The sequence below is a fragment of the Theobroma cacao genome, chromosome 2 (genome assembly GCF_000208745.1).
Source record: "Theobroma cacao cultivar B97-61/B2 chromosome 2, Criollo_cocoa_genome_V2, whole genome shotgun sequence".
NCBI lineage: Eukaryota > Viridiplantae > Streptophyta > Magnoliopsida > Malvales > Malvaceae > Theobroma > Theobroma cacao.
This window is the reverse complement of record NC_030851.1, coordinates 33,306,168-33,325,735: the sequence shown is the minus strand read 5'-3', so window position 1 is coordinate 33,325,735 and position 19,568 is coordinate 33,306,168. Positions and strand designations below refer to the sequence as shown.

The following is a 19,568-nucleotide window of genomic DNA, read 5'->3' as shown; positions in this document are numbered from 1 at the left end:
AAATGAAATGCAAGTTCAGGGCCCACGAATCCTGACAGCCCCTCAAAACAAGGGCCATGGGCTGACCTATTATAAAACTAAATATAACAAAGAGTTGGGCCATTCCAGCTTCAGGTTTGTTCCTTATGGTTTGTCTGTTGTGCGTATGTTTTTCTAACAGTAAAAATGTAAAGTGAAATTTCATTTTAACAGAGAGAAAGAAAGGAGGACAAATCACAGATTTTAATGTGCAAGGACATACGGTGCGAGGAGAGAAAAGAGGAAAACATGGGATGTTTGAATTTAGTATAGCATATATTTGCCACCTTAACCTTTCCAAGGTTGTTCTGTTCCCCTTGGTTTGCTATAGTTGGACCAAAATCTCAGATAAAAGCCCAAAATTTCAGCTTCAAGAATCCATTAATCAACCCCAAAACTTAGTTGGATACGATGAAGCCCGAATGTAATATAAATGACAAATTGTAATCTCACTGAAAAACAATTTGTTGTATGGGCAAATTTCGTAGAACATGAAGATCATCACTATTTATGGAAAATATTAATATCAGTTCCCTCTCACCCCTTCCCACGGTTTTCTTCAGATGGATAATAATTTTGGGCCATGACAACAATTGTTCTCTGTGATGGAGGCCCTTAAATGACACAAAAGCCCAAGTCATTTGTCAATATGATTCTATCAATCAAGCCCAAACATATTGTTTTGCGTCATTTTTCCTTTTCTATGCTATAATTTCTTTACATTATAAGAGGGGTTGGACGGCTCCATTCCTTTGTATACAAGTACAATATTATTGCTTTTACGATATTCTTGGAAGTGTTTGGTGGGATATCAACAACTGACATAACCTTATTTCTTTTTCTTAGATAACACTATCGCCATCCCATATAAATTAGTAACCCAAAGATTGTGGCACCTAGCCTTGCGAGGCTTTGAAGCAGGGGAGTCTGTCCTTGGATTCTCTTATTTATCAGAGACAAAAGGAGGCTGTACTTGCACGAATGCACGTGTGCAATCAAGCTATTTTGGTAGAATGGTTTTGTCAATGTTCCCTTACCAACTGGCCATGTGGCTCTTCCTTGGGCTGGCTTTCTGATACAAACAAAAGCTTTTGGAAACTCTAGAATTTTGAGTGACAAATGTTCACGTGTGATGTGGGTTTTGTATACGTAAGTCACCAAAGGCAAAGACCCAAGTCTGTGCTGTTGTTGTTTGGGCTTGTCTTCGCCTTGTTTGCTCTTCTAATTCCATGTATACAAACAATTTAGAAATGTATGCTACTGAAGCTGGCTATGTCGCGTCCTTTACCAGGCATCAGCATATGGAAGCCCGATTCTGATTAACTTGCTTCAACAATCATCATTTACTCCCTACTCCCCATCTTCAGACCCCTCCTATTTGATTTGGACAGACATATTTGTGGTGAGGAAGAGTCAAAGAGGGGAACTTTGTCCTACTCGGTTGAATGAAGAGCATGGGTGGAACTCAAATGCCGTTAAAAAAAAAAATATCAGCCTGCTCAGTGAGCTGGTCAAAACCCTTTCAGCAGTTATCATAGGTCTAACGGAACCATATTATAGAGACTACTCTTGCTTGTCGAACAAGACAAATTTCACAAGTAGGCTTGGTAGACAAGATGTTAACTTGGAAGGAAATTGTTTCCAACTTGAAAGTAACCTAAACTTGAACAATTAATACGTTGTAGCATTTTGTAGATAATACCAAAATTTTAAGACTTAATGGAAAAGTGGCTTTTGCTTAAAGAAAGCACACATTAATTAGCATGTTCAATGTTCAATCAACGATCATGGAAGTCTTTTGCTTTTTGGGTAGGCCCATAAAGGCCTCTAATCACATAGTATCACCGAGATAAGTGCTTAACTCTAATCCTTAAAATTCTGACCTACCTAGAAGAGAGAACGAGTTCTCTAGGAAGTCAGCCTAAACCTGCAGCCATTTCCCAACGACAAAAACTGTTGGCAACTTGGCATTTTGCCATTTGAAGAGTGGAGGAATACTTATTGCAAAACAAAAAAGAAAACCCCTCCGTACTATGTGGTCCAATAAGATTCAACGGCCGCTCCCTCGATGGGTAACCTAATCACTACTCATTGATGCGATTTGAGCCACAAAGTCCACCGTCAATGATGGGATGAGATAAACCCATAACCCAAAAGCCTAAAACCTTAACAATCAACGATAAAGAGGGGATTACTCATTGCCAACGAATGCCATAGCCTGGATTTTGGATTAACATTCCAAATCCTATCAAAATACTATACTACCACTACTTTCTTTCTTTCTTTCTTTTTCTTTAATTAAATTTGACCAAAGACTTTTGTTCTTTGGTGCTGATCACAATATGGATTGGATCGGACCTAATCATTACCATTATTCTTCTTTTTTGCTTGTGGGTTAATTGCTTTGGTGTGCTACCGTAAGAAATCTTAGCCCATTGGGAGTCGAGTTTTACATTGCTTTTACTGAGTTTGACAATGCTTTTGGTGTGTCTATTTCTTGTTTAAAGAGAGAAACTTTTATTGAACATTCCTTAATTTGTTTTCAATCATGTAGGAACTTGAGAAATTACTACTTTCTTATAATGTTAATTACGTTGGATTAAACAAAAGATGACATTTAGTAATATGTTGTCCAGTAAAAGAGCTCTCAGGGCCGAATTCCTCAGTAGCATAAAAAACATATAAATTGTCATCTCAAATTCCCTCGTGTGTTTGCTCCTGTCTGCCTCATATTATACTAATTTATTTCTTATCTTGCTTTCCCAAAAGTAGCTGTATATTACAATCTGAAACACTATCAGCATCCCCCTTTGTAAAGGCAATGTCTAGAGGATATGGATGGGCCAAGCATCCATTGAAATGTGACATTTGGATCGCAACTTCTACACCCAATTTGCACACCCTCCCTCTTTCTTTACTTTTCTATTTAATTTCTAGCTACAAATCAAACGATGTTGCTTATGAATAATGCAATGATTGAAATATGAAAAAAAAAAAAGAAACGAAAGAAAGGAGCTTTCGATTTCAAAGATCAAACCCAAAGCCAAAGCCGAATGACACGTAGTGGTTGATCTCATTTGATTTGATCTTATAATTAACCGACCGCAAGAACAGAGAAAAGGTCACTGCTTTTTGTTTCTGCTCAACATTTATCCCCCACCTTTATTAAAGTTGATATGAGGTCACACCAGCAAAATTTAAAGATGGGTCAAGATCAGTTTACTGTGATTGTATTCAGAACTGTGAACACCGAGGATACAGCAAAAAAACATGGGACTATGGGTTTTTTTCCAGGCAGCCAGCATGAGAATTGATTTTAATTTCTTCTCAACAGTGAAAGAGCAGGAGAGGCAAATTTTCATTTGCCTGTGTTTATGGAGTTTACCAATTACCGCCCCAGCTGGCAGCCTCCTTGCTTTTGGCTTTTGGCCTTTTCTTTCTTTTTTTTTTTTGTTTTATCTTCTTAATCTATGCCTTTCAACTTTTTAAGTCTGTGTAAAACTTTAGACTTTTTAAAGATGATGAGCTAGTAATTGGACATTCAAATTATTGGTAGCAGAAACAAAGGCATTGTTTTGCTGCCTCAGTCAAGGATCAAATTTTCTATTGACATACAGGGCGAAATGGCATTTTTCTTAGCTGGATGAATGATCTTTCTGCTACCCGAACAGCAAAAAGCTTAGGCTCTAAGCCCACCAAACAGTGAAAAGGTATAACAGTGTGTTATTATGTATATTTCTCTTTCAAGTTATACCAAGACCTTGATCCAAATGGGGGCATATTGATGATTGGATTACTACTAATCATTCGCACACACAAAAAATATATATTCTGTATTACCTTTTTTCTTTCCTTTGGGGGTCTTCCACAGTCTATAGTCAGCTAAAGCTGAAATCTATTTGTCGAGTCACACTCATCCTGCCTTGCCATGCGTTGCACGCGAATCTTTGACAAACACAGGAAGGTTGGTTACTTGGGGAAAAGGGTAGCTGAATCCCATCATTTAACAACTACAACTGTGATTTTCAAGCTTTAAAATGCTTTAATTATTGACTAATTCTCCTCCTTGTCCATAACCCACCTAATGTTGGACATGAGAGACACTCTGAGATGGTAATCGTATATTTTGACTAAACATAAGACATCTACTGTTCAAGGCATCATTTTGTTTTAGCATATGGCTGATGATCATGACAGAGATTTGCCATAAGGCTACTTCTTCCCAAGAGCAAACATGAATTAATTCATGATGAGCTGGTGGGACGACCAAGAAGTGGGTGTTTCAATATTACGGTGTATATGTTTGGTCGTTTAAAGGTGCCAATTGGTAGAAAGATGAGAAAAATTAGTATTTTACCTAAAATGAGGAGACTAAAGTGGGGTAGACTCTTTTCTTCTTTATTTAGGAACTAGGAGTGAAGAAGAGATTAAAGTTATAATCAATTTATAGGTTACGTACTGCTATTTAATTCTATTATTAGTCTTTTGTGATAAAGTAAGATTTTAGTGAACAATTTAAGAGTATGATCAACCAATTCACAATATATATATATATATATATATATTTGTATAATTATTGCATTACAATCAATCAAATATAATTTTAAATTACGTAAAATTTATTAAAATATTATATAAAAATCTATATTTATAAGGGGTGCATTTTACATAAATCTTTGTTGCAGTAAAAAGAATTACAAATGAAATGGTCTTCAATTTATGAATGATTGGTTTATTCACACATAAAATGTTTAAAATTGAATCAGTAAAAGTTTATTACATCGAAAGAAATAAATAGTAGAGACAAAAGTGTAAGGAGACAAAGCATATATTTATTTAAGATGATTGCTTAATAAATATCTATAATATATATAAAAGTAAGATCTTTCAATTTCCTTTAGTTGAGTCTCCAATTGAATGACAAGTGTCATTCAATTAGAACCTTTTTATTTTTTTTTACCTTGGTCCATTAAAACGACGTCGTATTGTTATTAGGCTTTTTACATTCTTGTCTGACTCTTCCTTATCTCTCTGGCATTTGACTCTTCCTTATCTCTTTGGTGTTTGACTCTTCCTTATTTCTTCGAGTTGGTTCCTCTCTTTTGCCTACCGGCCAGTTTCCATCTCTTCCCCTATCACGTCGGACTCTTTCTCTTCTGTCTAGACCTAGTAATTTTGGACACGACATGTTAACACGACACGAGAAGACACGGGTTAAACAGGTTTTGGGTTTACCCTTAACGTGTTTCGTGTCTAATCGTGTCTGACACGTTTAAACACGTTTACTTAATCGTGTTATCGTGTTTAAACATGTATATGTGTTTAAACGTGTATAAATGACACGTTTATTAACCTATTAAACATTAATAGTTAAAAACTATTTTAACCTTATATATGATAATAAATTTTATGTATGTTATTTATATTAAATTTTATTATATTTGATGTTATTATTATTATTTTTTTGTTATAATTATTTTTATAATTATAAATTATAAATTTAAATAATACTATTATATTTAATTATAAATATTTTTATTTAATCGTGTTTAATGTGTTAATCGTGTTAAACGTGTTATTAATCGTGTCGTGTCGTATATTGACACGTTTAATAAACGTGTAAAACGTGTTAATCGTGTCGTGTCGTGTTACACGTGTATTAAAAGTGTACGTGTTTCAAATTTAAGACATAAATATTAAACGTGTCGTGTTCGTGTTTAGCCTTAACGTATTTCGTGTCTAATCGTGTCTATTTATTTGCAATGACTCCTTAAATAAGATCTGTTATAGTATGCAATTAAAGATTCTTATGCCTTTAACCATTGTGTTGGTTGTACCAGCTTTCTTCGTTTCACCTTGGAGGCAGTAGGTGTAGCTATTCTATTGAGCAGTTTGATTGTTCTAGTATGTTTAAACCAGGATGAAGTAAGGCACAGCTTCAAGCACACAGGAAGTATGTTAAAGTTTTATGCAATGAACATGGATGGGAGTTTAGTATTAAGCCATGGTATTAATGTTTCTCATTTTTAATGCTGCTAAATCTCTTTAAAGGTTCTAAGATTATTCCTTTGCAAGGGTTATTGAGTTGTTATCTACCAATATGATGGTCTTATTAGAATTTTTTTCGAAAATTAAAAAACCCAGTGGAATAGTTGTTGGAGAAGAATATGTCAAATGCTGTTTATTGTTTTATCAAAGGCATCAAGAATTTTTATTCAAGGGCAGTTTGAATGCTATTATTAATTTAAAATACTACAAGTTTATAGGCTTATGATTTGATTTGTTCATCTGTTTTTAGATTTCCTTTGCCCATTTGTTCCCTTCTTACCGGTTGCTTGCATTTTGATTAATACATACTTAAGAAATAGCATTTAGTATTAGGTAAGCACTTAACAATACAATATTCTCTTCCTCTTATTGTATACTTAATAAATAGCATTTAGTAAATGTTATCATTAAATTTTTAGAATTCTTTGGTTTGCTTTTATTTATTTCACTTAAAATTACTTGAAAACAATAATTTTTAATTTTTAATACTTAGAGGACATATTCATATCATACTTATTAATTACAATCTAATATTATTTACTATTTATATCCTTTTATATTTATGAACCTGAATGTATAGTATTTAGTTATCTCTTTTATACATGAATGTTTAAAATACAATAAATATCCATCCAATTCATTGAACAAAATTTTTTTTATTCTTTGGTTTGCCTTTATTTATTTTAGTAAAAAATACTTTAAAACAATAATTTTTTACTTTTAATAGTTAGAGGATAGATTCATATAAAATTTATTAATTGCAATATAAAATTATTTACTATTATACATGAATGTTTAAATTTCAATAAATTTTCATCCAATTCATTGAACAAAATAAAAAAAATAAAAAAAATTTACTCATTTCTGAATATACATAGCATACAATCATCATTGAATAAACAAATACACTGAATTTATAAAACTTTTACCATTCATTATATATATAAAAGACATATATTACTACAAATTTGACAATATTCTTCTCATTTTGTTGTTTTTTACATCTTTGCTTTCAATGATCAACCTCCCAACTGTCATTAGCCTATCTTCTGCTTGCCGACTAGCTTCCATTTCCTCTCCTGTTGAGTCGAACTCTTTTTACTGTGATGGTACATAAGGGAAAAGATTTTTTTTGCATTTTTTTTTGGTAAGAAAAATGCTTATTTTCTTTCAGATCTATTTTTTGATCTGCAAATAAATATGAAAATCTTGATGAAAGATTGAATTTTACTTTTTCATGCCCACCAAAAAAAAATTTTGTTTCCCCATTTTGGAGAAAAAAAAACTACCAATAAGTGATAGACAATAAAGTAAATTTGAGAAGAATGATTGCATTGATCACCCTGTTTTTGTGTTGTTATTTACTATAAGTAATTAGTAAAGAGGGGACTGCTGAGAGGGCCTAATGTATATCAAAGTAGGAATCCATCACAATCAAGCCGAATTTGGAACCTTGATTAACCATTAGCCAAGGGGAGTCGCTATTAAAGGCATGATAACTCCAAACATGATATCTACCTTGATTGTTTTGCTTAGCGATTCAGATTTTGCTACTGTTGTGGCAAAAAAAGGTACGACTAGAAATACTACTTTTGTCTTAACAGCTAGGACTTAATGCTAGAAGAACCACTAGCGAAAAATCAAAAATCATGTATGTTAATTACATTACTTTACAAATTTTTTATTAATTCAACTTAAAAGCTTATCAAAATTAGACGTTAAATAAATTTTATCTTTTCATGTATACAACAGGTCTAGCAAAATCAGCACAACAATAGAAACCAAACAAATGGGAAAAAGACATATCTCACAATCATCTAATAGTGTGATCATTTGTTTGACCAAAATAGGAACTTTTTTTTTATATAATTTGATTTGCTTATGATGTTTCCTTTCAATTATTTTATTGTCTCTTTTACTTAAGAAACTGTTACTACTATATATACTACTAAAATAAATTTATTCTTTACCAAATTTTCAATGATTGAAATCAAAACAAATAACTATTTGCAGTTAATATCAATTTATCTTTTTTCTCTACAAACAATTTATCTTTTGAAGGTATCAAATTGAAATCTAATACAACATAATCTATATTTCCTATGACATTTTTCGTAGCGTAACTACGGGTATCATCCTAGTTAAGAAGTAAAAGCGATAAAGAATCACAAGTTACAATCTTTATAATAATTGTAACTCGTCAATTGAGGGATTCTGAAAGGTATAAGAAAATTCAATCCTCTCCCATTCTTTTCATGTGTTGTTTTTTCCCTTTAAATGCACCTTCACTCCATTTCACTCTACTTTCTCTTACACTCCTCCCTCCAATTACATTAATTGTTAGGCTAAAGGAATTAATATATATATATATATATATATACATCATATGCTACATTATTAATTCCATGTTTGGGTGGAATATTTAGGGTGCAAATTAACCGTGATTAGAAATAGTAGGAGGTCCCAAACGGATTTTGTTATCTAACCTTGAATCGCGGAAATGCTTTTGCATTCTAAGTTGGCCTGAAAGCAACTATCATTTGTTAGAAAATGAATCTTTAACTTAATTAACCTATTCCCTCAAGTCAATTCTTCCCTATGTATAAGGTACGTTGCTTTTTATTTAGGACATAAGCTCTCTCATTATATATATATATAGCCAAATTCTGTTAGTTTTCTGTCTAAGCTACTCGAGTAACTCGACTAACTTGATCATTCGACAGAGGGATCAGAGCTAGGATTGGGCCCCTAATATTTCTTTAACACAACAAGACACCTAGTAATCTAATCTCTGCCTTTATGCATTTAGATGAAGAAGTTAACCATGTTCATTTTAAGTAGTTAAGAAGCATTCAACAGGATACAGCCTCGAAGATGTTAACGGAATCTTATTGACTTTTGTCACCGAATCATTTTCATTTTGAAAAGAGACTAAATAATGATGAAATTTGTTCCAAACTGATGGATGTTTTTGGTTTGATACATACATCCCTTGAGTTTGCAAGTTCACCACTACTGGAAGTCCCGGATTTATACCCTAATGTGATGGTCCTGTACCAACTAACGGCCGGATGTAATTGAGCTACGTCTAGGTGTGGTGGGGTTGGGGCTGTTTTTTCCCTTTTAATTTTGGTTTTGTTTGGTTTTGCCAAGAACTGGATTCATTAGAAACACAGAAGCCCCACAAGTAAATGAGCAGGGCACCGCGTTGGAAAAGCTGAAAGTGACATTGGTTCCATGTAGGGACAGGGCCAACGTCACTGGGGGACGGAGTGGAGAGAGTTGAGAGAGGTCCCCTGTAACTCTGAATGTTACAATTCATGAGTCTCGAACACAACAAGATACCAACCGGCTTGGCTAGCAAGCATCAAATCTGGCCTCATGATCAGTCGTCGTTATTGGCTTGTGGGTGTGCGTTTGTTTTTTAATCTAATACGTACAAATTTTCAAGCCCTAGAAAGGTATTATAGCAGGCTGACAGACAGACAGCGATAACACGATCGAGCTTGTTACATTTGCTCACTAGCTAGATTACCAAAGAGACAATTGCTTTAAAGGTTATCTATCAACTATACCCTTCCAAAGCAATACTTGTGTGAATGACTAGACTAAAATTAATTTGTGTTGTCGGGTGCAACCCTGACCAAACCCGCCTAATCGCTGCGTCATTTCAATGTTTCAGGCCCCTCTTGATCCCTCCTGTGTGCTTGATTTGTATGGTATTACGTAGATATCAAACTCCAATAGCAGTTTGCTGCAAATGGTGTCTTGTTTTATGATTTTGTATTATTAATGCAATAATTTTGTAGTTAACAATAAATCACGAAAACTGTAAATTTTATGACTTTTATTACATGATGCATGCTGTCTCTTTCTGGTAGGATGAACTCCTTTGAAATTTTCAAGCATGAAAATGAACAGAGAAAAGTTAAATACAGTGCAATATTCTGCTCTGATTTTCTGTGTGAATGACAATTCTTTATTATTGCTTTTAATATTTCATAAAATCTTCAGGTTCTGTGATTTCCCAAGCAGATCCCTGAAAATACAAACGGAACAGTGACGTAGTACCTGGGGGATCCCACATGGCCGTCACCTTCTCCCAACCACCATGCATCAATTGTAAGATTCTCACTTCTAATCCCTTAAATGTGACTGTCAACGGACTAACAGTATACATCTAGCTCCTATATTTTGTCCAATCTTCTTTTGTATGAAAGTCTTTTTAATCGCTTTCTGTTTATTTATTTGCAATCAGATTTTCAACAAGAATTTAATGAGGACCCAAATTTTCTTATGCAGATTATAATCTGGTGCACCACACCTTCTGAACTCAAAAGTATTGCAATTTAGATGTGAAAGACCAGGCTAAGGCTAAGAGTTGCAAAATTTCAACCCCTTTGGGTCCAATCTGTAAAGGCGTTTCCAATTGAGAGAGTGGGGGTACAAGGGTCCCACCCCATGGGCCCTCAAGATGGTCCTACTAAAGGACGGGTTGTCGGTTGGCCACCCCGTTGGGTAGCATATAGAAAGGAGCATTGCAGTATTTGTGGATCACCCTTTTTTGTCACGCAGGGTTGACATCAAGTTATGCCCACAGAGACTTTACCTGTATCCAACGCCACTCAATTTTCACAAATTATCCATAGCTTTCCCAGGAAATATCAAGCCATGGATCGAGCAGAGACAAAGCCCGGGTCTCGGTCTTTAGTGGACAGCGATCGAGCCTTAACCGGGGACTGGGTCTTAATCCCCATTGTGATCATGCCCCAATTGGGCACAACATTTAGGTAGGCAACACTTGGACATAACCTCTATTTTGACAAAACCAAGTTGTTAAATCTTCACATTTTTAACTTATTTATTGATTGGATTGGATTGGATTGCCTGAAAATACATAAAAACCCCATTAGGCACACAAGAATATTCCTGAAACAACCGTAGCAAGATCTCCTAGAAGGGTCAGAGACCTTTTCTCGCTTTCTTTATAAACTTTTATGTTTAATATGGAGTAACGCTGCAGCATCACTGAAGAGTTTTCAGCTTTTCTTTTTCACTTCATGCATATATAGTTGCAGCAGAGAAGAAAGTCCCTTGAAACATCTTGAGCGAAACCAGGTGATCATCAAAAGCATTTTCTTTTTGTTTATTTTTGCTTATTTGGTTGGAAAAGTAACCCTCAAGCTTGTGGAATGAGTGCTCAAAGCTTTGACAGCCTCTGGATTTACCTTGCAACTTCTAGCTGTTTTGCTTTCTCTCTTCTTGTCTTTAAATGAATGCAATTTAGTAAGAGAAACAATAATGCGTAAGATGGAAAAAGCACTTAATTTTAATGCTTTGTTGACATAAAATCGCACCCATTCGAGCTGTGAATAGTCTAGCTGGAACTTAAAAATGGAATGATGTGGGGTTAACAGTCCAGTAGACATTAGTTTTTTATGGAACTATGGATGGCTCATCATTCTTACTTTCTTAGGTTCCTCCTTCAATGGACTCGAGCCCACATTTCTGTCAATCTCAGCCATAAAAAAGAAATACTACTTTAAAAAAAAAAAAAAAAAGACTGCAAGGCAATAAAAAGTCATAGCCTGTAAGAATCCAATGCAAAAACAAGTTTGAAGCTGACTTTCTACTGGCCACTGAACACATTTCATTAATGAATCCTTTACGACGGAAAAACACTTTCCCTTACCTCATCCTAACATCACTCCCATCTCAAACTACAGTTTCTTTCATTCACACTGATAATCTACTGAATTTCATGATCATTGGAGCATTAGCCTTAAATTCTAGGAAGGGTTGTTGGTGATATTCTAGTGAAATCACAAGGGCAGTTTCAGGCTTTTATAGCTGCAGCCCCAATTATAAAATATGATCTGCAAAGTGCGAAGCCGTAGGTGAGGATGGTTAAAGGCAACTATGATAGCGATACACATATCCTATTCCTTCTTTTAGGCTCCCCCTTTGCCTTCTTTTTCTGTATTCTTTTGTTCTTTTATATTGTAAAGCAGACAACATAAATTACAGAAACTTTTGTAATTTTTTTTACATTTTATTCTGATATTCCCTTTTGACAATAAAAAATACTAAACGAGAATTGAGAGGCGTACGATGTTGCGTATAAACTAGTGTTTGACTAAAATAATCCTGGGGCGTAGAGGTGAAAAAAAAAAAAAAAACAAAATTGGTGTAGCAATGATGAGAAGAGAGGGGCACAAGTGGGCACAGGCTAAGCACGTGGGTACTGCCGTTCTCATTGCACGCTGGCATGGCATGGTCATAAGACTCATGGCAAAATGCCCTTCAAGCCTTGAACAATATATTCTTATCGATGTCAGAAAAGGGTTAAAAATATATATAAATCAGGCACATAAACTTAGGTTTTTCACATATATTCAGGTTGAATTTTCCGATTAATTATTGGCAGTTGCTGTCTGTGTAGAGAGCATCAAAAGCGTTAGATTTTTTCAGGTTGTTGTCTCAAAAGCATTCTTTACTTGCGTGTGAAGAGACTAGAGAGTCTTTCTAATTAGAGTAACGTAGTGAACTTAAACATTTATGTATGCTATTTGGAGAGAGGTGTGGTCTCTTTTACTATGCTTTTGGGTTCATTGACTTGGTGAGAGTTGTAGAATACTTGATCTTGATAGGATTGCAATGGCTTTGATTCTTTGTTTTGCATGTCCAAATCAGATGGGGCATGGAATTTGACTGAAATGACTTGGGCTTTGGAGTATTTGATCTTCGGAGTTTTTGTCTCTTGACTCTTTTGTGCTTATATAAAAAATTTTCTATATATAAAACTCAGAGAGAGTATTACACCCACAACAAAATCTCTTGGAACCCCTTTCTTCTTGGATATCCTCTCTAGTATCTCCTCCAGTAAAATTATATTTTGTTTGACAGTTTATTTGTTTTATTTGATATATAGAAAGGGTTTTTTTTTTTTTTATAACTTTCTGGAGTCTGAGGTCTTTTGTTATTTTTTTTTTTTAGGTTTCTAGTTGGGGGTTGCTTAGTTGGGAAAATTTTCGTACAGGAAATGGGTGGTCTAGTCTGTTTTGTTGTTCGGAGAACATCTTTTGGTTGCTGTTGGAGAAGGAACTTTTTATGACTTTTGGTGCTCCAAAAGGGAGGCTTCTATAATCAGGCATGAAAAGAGGTTTATTAGTTTCTATCATGTTAAAGTAGTATCTGGTGAATACACAAAGCCAAGTGAAGAAAAAACCAACACAAAATTTAGTCATGAAGTTTATGAAACTCGGATCCCGGCCTGACACCTTCTACACTGCTGAGGCTGTAAGGTATGGTTCTTGTGACCGATTATAGATAGAGTTTAGTTTTTATTAGATATCTTTCTTGAGAAAGATACCATGAATTTCTTTTCTTGATGCAGGTCTGTCTCTTCTGAAGTCTCTAGTGACCTTATAATTCAAGTGAAAGGAAGCAGATATCTGCTTCACAAGGTAAAGAGTTTGTAAGACTGTTGAAAATTTAGCATCAGGAAGACTAATTCCTGTGTTTGTTGCTATTCAATTGAATTATTTTGTCAATCTTGTTTCGGAAATTCTTTGTACATGCAGTTTCCTCTGTTGTCGAAGTGTTTGCGGCTGCAGAGGCTATGCTCTGAATCCCCTGAAACATCACAACACCAAATAATCCAACTACCTGATTTCCCTGGTGGAATTGAGGCGTTTGAGCTTTGTGCAAAGTTCTGTTATGGTATTACGATCACTCTCAGCGCGTATAACATTGTTTCTGCAAGATGTGCCGCTGAATATCTGCAGATGACAGAAGACGTTGAGAAGGGGAACTTAGTTTACAAACTCGAAGTTTTTTTCAATTCCTGCATCCTACATGGCTGGAAAGACTCTATTGTCACTCTGCAGAGCACCAAAGCCTTCCCTTTATGGTCAGAAGACCTTGGAATTACAAGCAGATGCATTGAAGCAATTGCTTCAAAAGTTTTGACACACCCCTCCAAGGTGAGCTTGTCACATAGTCATTCGAGAAGGGTTAGGGATGATATATCTTGTAATGGAGCAGAGAGCCAGCGGCACAAACCAACAACCAAGGGTTGGTGGGCTGAAGACATGGCTGAGTTGGGTATAGACCTCTACTGGAGAACCATGATAGCAATAAAATCTGGTGGGAAAATACCCTCTAATCTCATTGGCGAAGCATTGCAAATTTATGCATCTCGATCGCTACCTAACATATCCAGACAAATAAAAGCTAACAAAGAAGCAGCATCTGACTCAGATTCAGACTCAGCTGGTGAGGTTACTTCAAAGCACCGGCTGCTGTTGGAATCAATAGTAAGTTTACTCCCGTCAGAAAAGGGCGCTGTTTCTTGCAGTTTTCTACTTAAACTCTTAAAAGCAGCCAACATTCTTAATGCTTCATCTTCTTCAAAGATGGAATTGGCTAGAAGAGTAGCACTACAGTTAGAGGAGGCAAGAGTCAGTGATCTGTTAATACCCTCTCTGTCACACTCAAGTGATACTCTCTATGATGTAGACGTAGACATAGTCATGATAATTTTGGAGCAATTCATGTTACAAGGGCAGAGTCCTCCAACTAGCCCTCAAAGATCCAAGCTGGGGTTTGAAAGGAGAAGAAGGTCCCGTTCGGCCGAGAATATTGATTTTGAGTTTCACGAAAGTAGGAGGTCATCTTCAGCATCACATAGCTCCAAACTAAAAGTAGCCAAAATTGTAGATGGATATCTTCAAGAGATCGCCAGAGACAAAAAATTACCTCTGTCAAAATTCATTGCAATAGCTGAGACAATTCCAGATTTCTCACGGCATGACCATGATGATCTCTACCGAGCAATTGACATTTATCTTAAGGTAAATAAAAACTGGTTTCCTGGCCCTATTAGTTTACCATATTTCACACTTCTGTTGAGCTTTTTGCAATATTTCAGCATTACATTTTAGGATGTAGGGTCACTATTTGCAGTAGATAACCGACTCTCTTGACTTAAGAGTCTTTTCATGTTATTGATTTATTGGCAGTTGGGAGGATTAGGCTGACCTAACAAATTTAGCAGAAATGATTTTACATTCTGCTGACTAAAGTGTTCATGCGGGCTGTAATTCAAATGTTCACTTTGTTGACATTTACATAGTTGTCTTAGGTCAAGTCATGAATAGCCTTTTCCTTGATTTTCAAGATGGAGGGAAATCCATGGTGTATAATTGCATCCATCTCATAAATAATTAGCAATTCTGTCTATACCCCAACATGCAGAAAAATAGTGGCATAAAAATTACACGGTTATCAGTGCTAATATGAAGGTGCAGATTACTCTAGTTGTTATTTTTGAATATCCAGGCACATCCAGACCTAAACAAGAGCGAAAGAAAAAAGTTGTGCCGCGTTCTAGACTGCAAAAAACTCTCTGTTGAGGCCTGCATGCACGCTGCGCAAAATGAAAAACTTCCTCTTAGAGTAGTGGTACAAGTTCTCTTCTTTGAGCAAGCTCGAGCTGCCACTGCAGGGGGCAAAGTGACTGAACTGCCTAGCAACATTAAGGCACTTCTAGCCTCTCATAACATTGATCCATCAAGGCCTCCGGGGCCTTTAAGCACTACTACTAGCATTCAAGCAGATGACCAATGGAGCGTCTCAGGCCTTAAATCTCCGAAGTCCAGAATTTCAACATTAAGGATGAAGCTTGCTGAAGATGATGATTTGGACGAAAAAGATACGCACACTGATGGAATGGGAAGGCCTTCCAAGTTCAAGGCTTTCTGTGCTCTTCCTGCGAGACCCAAAAAAATGTTTAGTAAGCTGTTGTCCATCAACAGAAGTGGCAGTGAAAAGAATTGAGTGAATTTTGTTTATTTCCAGGTTGGGGATGGTAATTTTAAGGGTAACGTATACTCTGTTCTTTTTCCCTTTTTGTCCTTGAGCAAACGCCTTGTAATTTTAGCTGAGAATCAAAGAATCTCAATGTGCATTGTTGATGTAACCTAATATAATAAGAATCAAGAGTTTCAGCAGACAGAGGAAATTCTCTTTTGTGAATCTCATTTTTGAAACTGGACTTTGACTCCTATTTGTAAATTACTAATCGTGGGGCCAATGTGGCTGTGTTTGTCCATGATTCTGCAACACCTGTCTTTGTCACTTAGTTGCAACTCCCTGAATCCTCTCACCTGTTAATGAGGATTAAGTATTGGTACCTCTTCTATCTGACAGGGTGCAATTGCTGTTTTATTGGAATTTCTTTTGTCTTACTGCTTTGTTTTCAGCTAAAATGGGCATATCTTTATTCCAGAATTATACAGGAATGTGTGTTGCCATCACAAAAAGATTCAGATTTTATGCTTTGTGCACGATCAACGAACCACCCGCTAAAGATGATTAAATAATAGAATTAATGAAATAATGCAAATTTTCCTAAAAGAGAAACAGGAAGACAAATTATAAGAAACAAAACAAAATATGCAAGGCTTGGCAGCCTTCACATGGATGAGATGCTTTGCTTTTCACATTACCATGCTTTCAGTTAAATAGTTTTGGTTTGTTAAAATCTTGATTGAAAACCTAGAAAACTTGACCAGCAGTACCCGCTTAAGCTTTCCCAACCAGACAAAGATACAAGCAATGATGCAACAATATCCACTAAAATATATTTGAAATTATAAATTTAGGGTATGCCTAGTAATCGGAAAATAATTTGGATGGGAAAAATTTTTTGGGTAAAATATTTTGTAAAAATTTTTAATATTTTTTATTTTTGGATCATCTAGTAAAAAATATTTTTCCCATCATTGATAGAGTTGTTTGGGTCTTAAAATGATAAATCGGGTTGATTACAAAACAATGATAGTATTTGGTTTTCACATTAAAATTAAAAATAAAAATGAAAAAAAATCAATAACGATATGTTTCAAAGTTTTTAACTACATATTGTAATGAAAGTAAGCTTTAATTTTCTAAAAAATTTCCTTCTCATCATTTTTTTTACCATAACACTATAAAAATATAAATATTTATCAATCGTATAAAATATTCAAAACCTATATTTATAAATGTGTATTCATTAATGACGATCATCAAAATTTTTTTGTTACAATTATTAGTAAGATTTATTCAATTTATAAATAAAAAATTAATTGTATTGAATGANATTAATATTAAAATTATTTTAATTTTAAAATATTTATAATAAATATTAATATTTTAAGTTAGAAATTTTTTAAAGTTAATATTTAATTTTTTTTTTTTTAAATGAGAAAATATTTAAAAATAAAAAATTATATCGTTAAGATTAATATAAGAGAATTTTTTTTGTTTTTTAGAAAATATTTTACCTCTCTCAAGAATGTAAAACATTTAAAATGATCGATCGGTGTTTTTACTGTTGACCTGTAAAATGTTTTACATTTGATATAAATTTTTCATCTTTCAAATAAACATAAATTTTGAAACCATTTTTCAAAAAATGTTTTAGGTCAAAACGAACATATCCTTGACCAAAATGAGTAACAAATGAAATACAACCTAATAGCATCACTGAGGTTGGACCTTTTTGAGTTAACGTCCAGGAAAGAATTTACTCTGTAGCTCATTTTGTTAATAAACTGACTTGATGATTATTAGTAAAGGATTTGATTATGCTTTTCTTAAAAGGAAAAGGAAAATGTTTCTACTCTTTGTTCTGTAAGGAATGAAGAAAGAAACAGCAAATCTCTGAAACATGATTCGCTTGCCTGAATTATTGAGATGAGTTGCATGCTGATTCAGATGTCCCTCTCTGGCCATAGAATAGGCTAATTATTTTCAACTTAGGTCAATTATAGAGCATTACGACATCATAGTCACGTTGGTTGTAGTTGATCGAGCCATCATTTGTATTCATCATCTTCATCATAGTTTTCCTCAATAATGTCCTTCCATTTTCAATCACCTTTCATGTTCTTTCCCCTCTCGCATTAGGGCTGCAAGGACTATTTGTGATATTTTAGCTTCCTAGCTCCAAATTTTCAATGAAAATCCTTTTGAGCTGTCAAAGAGCATTGCTAGCCAAAAAAAATCACGGATACCTCTCTGCCTCTCCAACTTTATTTTCCAATCTAGTACTACTATCTGTCTCCTCCTGAATTTGTAGGATATATTTAAATAAAAGATATGATTTCATATCAAAATAAGAGGAAAACTTGTGACTGTTGAAAATTAAAATGAAAGAAAAGTTGTTAGAAATAAAAATAAATAAAATAAAATAAAATAAAAATAAGAAAAAGAGTCACGTATGTTGGAAAAGATCAACAGGAGCAACTCTTTGAAACAGACACAAACAGTGTCTATTGGGAACATGCATCTATGCCTATAAAAGAGGATCCTCTTTATCCAACAAAACGTACATCAGAAAACAAAAACTTTCCTTCCTTTCTCAAGTTTTCTTCTATACTATTTTCTTGCAGAAAAATACTATAGAAATTTGATAATCTTGTTATATTTCGATGAGTGCTCAGTGAATTGATTTCGTCAGTGCAAAACACCGTCAGTCACTGGGCTTCATTGTATCTTTGAGGTGTATACGCTAGTAACTCTTTTGCACACTACAAGTGGGGGCGAATAAAACCTTAAGGACAATGACATTGATATATGCCTTGAAGCCATTCCGGTATTTTCTAATTCGGTGTTCTAACAATCTTAAGGTTTTATCTCAATTCCAACAATGGCTGCTGCAAGTGGAACACTAAGAGAATTGGCTTTTGACTTTGTAAATTTGGACCGATTTGATGGTGGCAACTGCCTAAGATGGCAAAAGAAGATGCATTTCCTACTATCAACCTTGAAAGTTGTCTATGTTTTGACTACACCTAGACTAGAAGAAGGAGAAAATGAGTCTGTTGCTGCAACAAGAGAAAGGCAAAAATGGGACAATGTCGATTATACGTGCAAAGGTCACATCTTGAATGGTTTGGCTGATGGCTTATTTAACACGTACTAGAACAAGGCTACTGCAAAAGAATTATGGGACAAACTGGAAGTTAGGTACATGACAAAAGATGCAACAAGTAAGAAATTTCTAGTTAGTCGCTTTATTAATTATCAAATGGTTGATGAACGTTCTGTTATAAAACAACTACGAGAAATTGAAAGAATGCCTAATCAGTTTAAACAATATAAAATGAAAATGGATGAAACTATAGTTGTATCCTCCATTTTAGATAAACTTCCTCCATCATGGAAAGACTTTAAAAGAAGTCTGAAACACAAAAAAGAAGAAATAACTCTTGAGGCTTTGGCAAATCATCTTCTAATTGAAGAGGAATATAGGAAACAAGAACAAGTTGTTGTTTCTGATGAAGCCAAAGTACATGTTGTGGAGGAAGGACAAACCACTAAACCTGCCAAAAAGAAGTTCAAGCAGATTGCTAATGGTCCGAAATTCAAAAGACAAAACAAAAACACACATTTCTATTGTGAAAAACCAGCACATTTCAAGAATGAATGTCGATTATTGAAGAAGAAAAATA

General features: G+C 34.6%; 1 protein-coding gene across 1 annotated transcript; it reads left to right on the top strand.

Annotated features, from left to right (window-relative positions):
* Window positions 12,441-16,104, top strand: LOC18609571 (BTB/POZ domain-containing protein At1g67900). The gene is made up of 4 exons (XM_007044750.2): window positions 12,441-13,370; window positions 13,463-13,532; window positions 13,650-14,921; window positions 15,409-16,104. The coding sequence occupies exons 1-4, from the start codon at window positions 13,312-13,314 to the stop codon at window positions 15,904-15,906; spliced, it is 1,899 nt and encodes a 632-aa protein (XP_007044812.2). The 5' UTR covers window positions 12,441-13,311; the 3' UTR covers window positions 15,907-16,104.